General features: G+C 34.5%; 1 protein-coding gene across 1 annotated transcript in view; it reads left to right on the top strand.

The window, feature by feature from the left end:
* atp10b (ATPase phospholipid transporting 10B) overlaps positions 1 to 8,744 on the top strand; it is a 39,265-nt gene that overhangs the window by 13,613 nt on the left and 16,908 nt on the right. The window contains exons 3-7 of the mRNA XM_016549424.1: positions 484 to 569; positions 2,301 to 2,407; positions 5,376 to 5,507; positions 5,907 to 6,034; positions 8,168 to 8,433. Coding sequence (XP_016404910.1) covers positions 484 to 569; positions 2,301 to 2,407; positions 5,376 to 5,507; positions 5,907 to 6,034; positions 8,168 to 8,433 — 719 coding nt within the window. The remainder of the gene's footprint in view (positions 1 to 483; positions 570 to 2,300; positions 2,408 to 5,375; positions 5,508 to 5,906; positions 6,035 to 8,167; positions 8,434 to 8,744) is intronic.

Genomic DNA, 8,744 nt, shown 5'->3' with positions numbered 1-8,744 from the left:
TACAAAATATCTTCATGGAACATGATCTTTACTTAATATCCTAATGATTTTTGGCATAAAGGAAAAATTTATAATTTTGACCCATACAATGTATTGTTGGCTATTGCTACAAATATCCCCCAGCGACTTAAGACTGCTTTTGTGCTCCAGGGTCACAAATAAGATCTCAGGTCTTGTGCTTCTCAAATGTTTCTTCTCAAAATGATCCCAATAATCTAAAAAATATCTCACTTTGTGCTCAGGATATCAAATATTTGCCAAGATTAAAGTAATCAATCAAAAACATTTTGAAGAGAAATGTTTGTGTGGAAATCAAAAGAGATTTCAATACGAACTTGATTTCTCAGTTTGCCACGTGTAGTTTCACTGTCAGCAGCAGTACTAGCTAGACAATGCTCGTTAGTCCGTTCAAATTACCATAGAATTTGAAAAATGAGGATACAGAAGGAGGAAAAAACATCCTCTCATGTTTTTCTCTTTCAGGGTGAACCATTTCAACCTCAAACATTTGACAGTTCTGTAGTGTGTGAAAACCCCAACAACAACCTCAACCTGTTCAAAGGTTATGTGTGAGTATCTAAAATCAATTTCACTCAAATCATTCAATTTCATGCACAATTAACTGCATCACGACTCCATCATCATGACTGCCTCTTTTGTCAGATCCGCACCAATGAACAGCATTTGTTTGGCCTTCACATTTTGTCATTCGCTAACCAGGGAAACTGCTTAAACCCTCTGATGCGTCGCAAAGGAAAACATGTTAATGCTCCTTCTTTACTTAAAAACTAGTATATAACTATTACCAGTTTTCTCGTGAGAGGAACAATCTGTCCACTGCAACAGAAAGTAATGGTAAATATGTCAGAGGTTGATGCATGAGCACTTTCATCAGCCATGTTGAGTTTATATTGTTATAAATAATAAAAAACACATATAAAAAGGACATTCATCTGATATAATGGGTAAGGCTCAAAGGTCATGGAAGTAACATCTACCTGAATGGTACAAATGGGTTTGAGTAGAGGACACTAGCATCAGGGTTAAAGGAAATAGTTCACCAAAAAAAAATGAAAATCTGCTGGTAATGTATCGGGTCCTCTGCAGTGAATGGGTGCCGTCAGAATGAGAGTTCAAACAGCTGATAAAAACATCACAATAATCCACAAGTAATCCACAGCACTCCAGTCCGTTCCAAACCTGTATGAGTATTTTTCTTCTGTTGAACACACACACACACACACACACACATACACATACACACACACACACACACACACACAAATAGATATTTTAAATAATGTTAGTAACTAAACAGTTGATGGTACCCATTGACTTAATATGGCAAAAAATACTGTGGAAGTCAATGGCTACCATCAACTCTTTGGTTACAAACATTCTTCAAAACATCTTCTTTTGTGTTCAACAAAAGAAAGAAACTCATACAGGTTTGGAAAAACTTAAATGATGACAGCATTTTCATTTTTGGGTGAACTACCCTTTAACTTCAAACGGTTACTAAAATACGAGTCCATAATCCATAATAATGCTTCCTCCAGTGAAAAGTGGTCTGGTCTGAATCAGGAGAGAAATCTGCACAGATCAAGCAGCGTTTAAACAGTCCAAAACAGTTCTAAACAAATATGTGGCTGGATTGTGATGTGAGAGACAACAGGAGATTGTTTTCACTAGACTTTTTCACTGGAGGAAGCGTTATTATGGATTATGGACTCATATTTTGGCCAGAAGCAACTTTTTAAGTTAAAAACATCTTAATGATGGATGTTGTTTAAGCTTTCGTCTTCTCAAGACATTAACTGATGGACTGGAGTGGTGTGGATTACTTGTGGATTATTGTGATGTTTTTATCAGCTGTTTGGACTCTCATTCTGACGGCACCCATTCACTGCAGAGCATCCATTGCTGAGACACTGATGCAATGCTACATTTCTCCAAATCTGATGAAGACGCAAACTCACCTACATCTCAAATGGCCTGAGGGTGAATAAATATTTAGCACATTTTCATTTGTGGGTGAACTTTTCCTTTAAATCTCCATTGCAAAGTTTCCCCACACATCCAGGGCATGAATTAGGCTGGAAAACAGATTTGGCCCCTTTTTTTGTCCCGTTGCAGCCATATTAACTGGGTTATCACGCTGAGAGATGATTCTGATGTTCCCAAGCATTATAAAGCTCTTATCCTGCTCCTCCATTCAAAGACGGGCCCGCTCCTCACGTGGCACACACAGAGGTAATTAGTCTGGGTGACTAAGGAAGATGCTGTGTTTGATGTCACAGGGAGAGGCCTGATAAGAAGAGAACGGGCTTCGGCATCGATAGTCTTCTGTTGCGCGGCTGCACGGTGAGAAATACTGATGATGCAGCTGGAATAGTGGTGTACGCAGGTACATTTCATCACCACATTAAGCATTACACTTCACAGTACTGTGTGCTCACATGGGATACACTAAAATACACTACATTTACATTTACATTTAATCATTTAGCAGATGCTTTTATCCAAAGCGACTTACAAATGAGGACAATAAAAGCAATCAAAACCAACAAAATAGCAATAATATGGAAGTGCTGTGACAAGTCTCGGTTAGCCTAACGCAGTACACGTAGCAAGTACACATTATTTTTTAAACAAATAAAAATATTTAAAAGGAGATAAAATAGAGATAGAGCTAGTGTTAGAGGGTGAAGTTATTGTTATTATTATTATTTATATTATTATAATAATTAAAAAGAAAACAAGGAGATATAGAAATAGAATAGAGAGTGCTAGTGTTAGAGGGTCAAGTTTTTTAACAAATAACAAGAAAACAAAAGTAGATAGAATAGAAATAGAATAGAGAGTGCTAGTGTTAGAGGGTCAAGTTTTTTAACAAATAACAAGAAAACAAAAGTAGATAGAATAGAAATAGAATAGAGAGTGCTAGTGTTAGAGGGTCAAGTTTTTTAACAAATAACAAGAAAACAAAAGTAGATAGAATAGAAATAGAATAGAGAGTGCTAGTGTTAGAGGGTCAAGTTTTTTAACAAATAACAAGAAAACAAAAGTAGATAGAATAGAAATAGAATAGAGAGTGCTAGTGTTAGAGGGTCAAGTTTTTTAACAAATAACAAGAAAACAAAAGTAGATAGAATAGAAATAGAATAGAGAGTGCTAGTGTTAGAGGGTCAAGTTTTTTAACAAATAACAAGAAAACAAAAGTAGATAGAATAGAAATAGAATAGAGAGTGCTAGTGTTAGAGGGTCAAGTTTTTTAACAAATAACAAGAAAACAAAAGTAGATAGAATAGAAATAGAATAGAGAGTGCTAGTGTTAGAGGGTCAAGTTTTTTAACAAATAACAAGAAAACAAAAGTAGATAGAATAGAAATAGAATAGAGAGTGCTAGTGTTAGAGGGTCAAGTTTTTTAACAAATAACAAGAAAACAAAAGTAGATAGAATAGAAATAGAATAGAGAGTGCTAGTGTTAGAGGGTCAAGTTTTTTAACAAATAACAAGAAAACAAAAGTAGATAGAATAGAAATAGAATAGAGAGTGCTAGTGTTAGAGGGTCAAGTTTTTTAACAAATAACAAGAAAACAAAAGTAGATAGAATAGAAATAGAATAGAGAGTGCTAGTGTTAGAGGGTCAAGTTTTTTAACAAATAACAAGAAAACAAAAGTAGATAGAATAGAAATAGAATAGAGAGTGCTAGTGTTAGAGGGTCAAGTTTTTTAACAAATAACAAGAAAACAAAAGTAGATAGAATAGAAATAGAATAGAGAGTGCTAGTGTTAGAGGGTCAAGTTTTTTAACAAATAACAAGAAAACAAAAGTAGATAGAATAGAAATAGAATAGAGAGTGCTAGTGTTAGAGGGTCAAGTTTTTTAACAAATAACAAGAAAACAAAAGTAGATAGAATAGAAATAGAATAGAGAGTGCTAGTGTTAGAGGGTCAAGTTTTTTAACAAATAACAAGAAAACAAAAGTAGATAGAATAGAAATAGAATAGAGAGTGCTAGTGTTAGAGGGTCAAGTGTTTTAACAAATAACAAGAAAACTAAAATAGATGTAATAGAAATAGAATAGAGAGTGCTAGTGTTAGAGGGTAAAGTTTTTTTAACAAATAACAAGAAAACAAAAGTAGGTAGAATAGAAATAGAATAGAGAGTTCTAGTGTTAGAGGGTCAGTTTTTTTTAACAAATAACAAGAAAACAAAAGTAGATAAAATAGAAATAGAATAGAAAGTGCTAGTGTTAGAGGGTCAAGTTTTTTTTATAATAAATAAAAGAACACTATATCTACTTACTACATATGCTACTTTACATATGTCATTATTTTGTGAAGATGCACATCATTTAAACAGTTATTGTTTATCAAAATAATTTATCATTTGTAACATTTTACTCTCTCAGAAAAAAAAATTACTTTTCAAAACATACACCTTTGTACCTTTTTTAACCCCGAAGGGTGCATATTAATACCTTAAAGAGAAAGTTCACTAAAAAATTTAAATACTGTTATCAGCAAACTCTAAGAAGATAGCAAAGACATTTATAATGTTACACAAGATTTCTATTTCAAATAAATTATGTTTTGAACCTTCTATTTTTCAAAGAATCCTGAAAAAATGTATCACAGTTTCCACAAAAATATTAATATTATAATGATTTCTGAAGGATCGTGTGACACTGAAGACTGGAGTAATGATGCTGAAAATTCAGCTTTACGTCACAGGAATAAATTATATTTTAAAGTATATTAAAACAGAAAACAGCTACTTTAAATTGTAATAATATTTCACAATCTTACTGCTTTTACTGTATTTTAGATCAGAAAGTTAACAGATGTTTAATCAATCGATCAATGCATGCAGCCTTGGTTGTCTTTCGAAAACATAAAAAAAAACTTTATATTTATTGTTTTACTTACTAAATTACTTTCTCATTCTTTTCTTTAGTTTTCCCATATCTCATCTGCAAACTGTTTTGTTTTTATAAATCATAATGCACATTTTCATTCATCATCCCTGATTCTCATTTGTAACGATAAAGCCTAATATACTGTGACTGTAACATCTAATAGTGCAATAAGCCCATGCTATACTGCTAAACTCTGTTTCTTAAGTCTTTAACATCCCATTTACACCGGCAGCGACGCAACAAACTAGAACGCTCTCCCATTATAATCAATGAAGCTGTCTGTAACGCGAACATATAATAGGCGCATTATACTGCACACAGATGGCAGCTGAAGTTTTCTGTAGCCCACTGTTTCTCTTCTGATAAATTATACACATGGCATGGCTTATAAATGGCCGTTGCTATTTTACAAATGTTCTTGTTTTAACACCATGATTTATTCATTGCAGGACACGAAACCAAATCCATGTTAAACAACAGCGGGCCCAGGTACAAACGCAGCAAGATCGAGAGGAAGATGAATACGGATGTGCTCTTCTGTGTGGTTCTTCTATTTTTCATGTGTCTCATCGGAGCCCTGGGTACAGTACAGGGAACAAGCCTCTCGATAATTCAAGACGCACTACACGCTGAGCACAAAGTACATTACTTTAACATACAAGCTACAAAATGATGCTCGGATTCTGAACTCCGAAAACAAGGCTCGGGTCTGTGTCTGTCCTTGAGATAAAGAATAAAGTGTTGTTACGACCTCACGCAATCCTCGCCTCTTTTCCTTCTGTAAGGCGTGAGCCTAAGAAGGACACTACAGACACCCAGAATAGCTCACTCACACGCCAGTGTCTTATGAAAGCAATGATTAAGCTCGCTCTCTTTCTCTATGGTTCGAGCTCAGTGATGCTTTATTGGAATATCTGCATTGAAATACAGTACTGTCAAAAGCAATGTCATTAATGAATGTAAATGTCTCTTTCTCACAGGCCATGCGATCTGGTTGGAAACTTTTACCAGCAAGCCCTCATACATCGTCCCTGACAGTAATGGCAATTATACTCCTTCAGTCCTAGCGGGATTTTACATGTTCTTCACCATGATCATCTTACTACAGGTACACAATCAGTCACTCGCACGGCGTATGTGACCCTGGAGCACAAAACCAGTCTTAAAGGGGTCATATGATGCGATTTCAATTTTTCCTTTCTCTTTGGAGTGTTACAAGCTCTTGGTGCATAAAGAAGATCTATAAAGTTGCAAAGACTAAAGTCTCAAATCCAAAGAGATATTCTTTATAAAAGTTAAGAGTCAGCCACGTCTACCTAAAACGGCTCGTTCTAACACGCCCCCACATGTCTATGTCACTATGTGGGAAGATTTGCATAACGCCGCCCAAATGGTCACGCAAAGAAAGAAGGCGTAACTTTTATGCTCGCTGTAGTATTGTTGCTGCCACCATGTCGTGAAGGCGCACAACTTTAAAGATGATTTTCTCAATATTTAGATTTTTTTGCACCCTCAGATTCCAGATTTTCAAATAGTTGTATCTCGGCCAAATATTGTCCTATCCTAACAAACCATACATCAATGGAAAGCCTATTTATTCAGCTTTCAGATGATGTATAAATCTCAATTTAAAAAAAATTACCCTTCTGACTGGTTTTGTGGTCCAAGGTCACATATGTTAAGTACGTTTAAGTGACAGTAATGGCTGTGTTTCATCAAAACTAACTAGTTTTAAACTTCATTTCTTCACCCCCATTTAGCCTAAAATGAAAATTTTGTCATCATTTACTAACCCTGAAGTTGTTGAACAAAAGAAGATATTTTAAAGAATGTAGGTAACCAAACAGTTACTGGTAGCCATTGACTTCCATAGTACTTTTTTTCCGTACTGTGGAAGTCAATGGGTACCAGCAGCTGTTTGGTTACCAACCATATCTTCTTCTGTGTTCAGCAGAAGAAGGAACTTCAGTTTTTTTATCAAATGTAAAGCATCTATGTCTATTTATTTATATAAAACATCCCATATTTTTGCAGAAGACCATGCTAGCACATGGTTTTTGCTCATTACAAAAACAATTTAATTAAAAAAAATGTAATAAAAAAAAATTACATTTCTTAAACATTTCACACCTTGGTAACATTGGACCATTTCTGCTGCATTGCATTTTTTTCCATTTTCAAACAACTTGTATATAGTGACGCTCAAATTACTATAAGACACAATGATCAAACTAATTTTTTTCTTTAATTTATGGAAATGTAGGATGATCAGTAACTACAAACCAATATTTTGGTCCTAAACTGGCTGGCCCTGACTAAGTAACATCTTAATTTATCTAAGTTTGCAACACTGACGTATTTATTTATTTACATTTATGATTTTAAACTGTATTTAGATGTCCAAAATTTTGTAATTGAAATATGAAATAAATCTAAAATAAAATTGCTTATAATATTTAGTTTCACCTTCTGAGGTGAAAATGTGAAAATCCTTAGTTAAAAACCCCTTAACTGTCACCGTCCCACCTGTCATATTACAAAATGCATTATGGTCTTTTAGAGTCAAACCTTTTTATAATCTTGACAAAAAACATATCATTGGAAAGGTCTGAGTCTCAGGATTCCATATTTGGTGGTTATTTTGAGATCGAAGTAATATTGACAGAGAAATCTAGACATTTGTGACAGAAAAATGCATTAAAAAATGTAATGGAGTTTGGATGGCACCCGGTGGCTGTTTGTGGTATGACGCCCTAAATCAAATGTCACAGGAATCTCAATTTTTTTCATATCAACTTCAAATTTGGAACATAACTTGTTTAGACATAAGGCTTTAATTTTATACCAATTTTAGAGTAAAACCTGTTATGTAAAATATTTATAATAAATAAAATAAAATAAAATTAATATAGTGCATTTTATTTACAGTACATTTAAACTTCTATAACTTTTTGATACTTTAATTAAAAAAAAAATAATAATAATTTTAAATACTTTTGCAATAATCTGCTGACTTTCTTCTTTAAAAAGAGACCAACCTTAGGTCTGTATTCCAAAGTGTTAATAAATTACAACAATTTAAGTTTGGATAGTGCACTTTAATGCCTATTTTAAAAAATGGGGGGTGACAGTTAAGGGGTTAAGCTTTATATTGTACCGTGTTCATTGAAAGAGCCAGAGGCTGAGATTGCAGATGTTTATCTGGCTCCTAACACTAATTTTTCCAGGACTTTCTCTCCAGGTGATGATCCCTGTTTCACTGTACGTGTCCATTGAGCTGGTGAAGATGTGGCAGATCTTCTTCATCACTCAGGATGTGGAACTGTACGACGAGGAGCTGGACAGTCGGGTCCAGTGTCGTGCTTTGAACATCACTGAGGACTTGGGACAGATCCAATACGTCTTCTCGGATAAGACAGGGACGCTCACAGAAAACAAGATGGTGTTCAGGCGCTGCTCCATCATGGGGACTGAATACTGTCATGAGGAGAACGGTGCGGTTGGAGAGTTTGTCTCTGTGCTGATTACTATAATATAAGCTTTTAAATAGGGCTGCCCTCGACTAAAGATTCTTCTGGTTGACTATTTGTCATTCATTGTAAGCATTAGTCGACTAATCGTACGTTTATTAATAAACCATTTAAATCATGCTAATGAGACTTTAATTGCCTACATAGCCTAATAAGCGCTCAAGCGCACGCATAAAGCTTGCCACAGCACACCGGCAGAAGTAATGATGAGGAATGTGTCAGGGAAAAACAGTAAGATTAAACTGCATTAACATTTTAATAATCTATTGATAAACTAGTGTTTTCTGT

This window comes from Sinocyclocheilus rhinocerous, unplaced genomic scaffold (genome assembly GCF_001515625.1).
Source record: "Sinocyclocheilus rhinocerous isolate Xijiao unplaced genomic scaffold, SAMN03320098_v1.1 scaffold1696, whole genome shotgun sequence".
NCBI lineage: Eukaryota > Metazoa > Chordata > Actinopteri > Cypriniformes > Cyprinidae > Sinocyclocheilus > Sinocyclocheilus rhinocerous.
The sequence above is the reverse complement of the archived record's forward strand: the minus strand, read 5'-3'. Positions and strand labels throughout refer to the sequence as shown.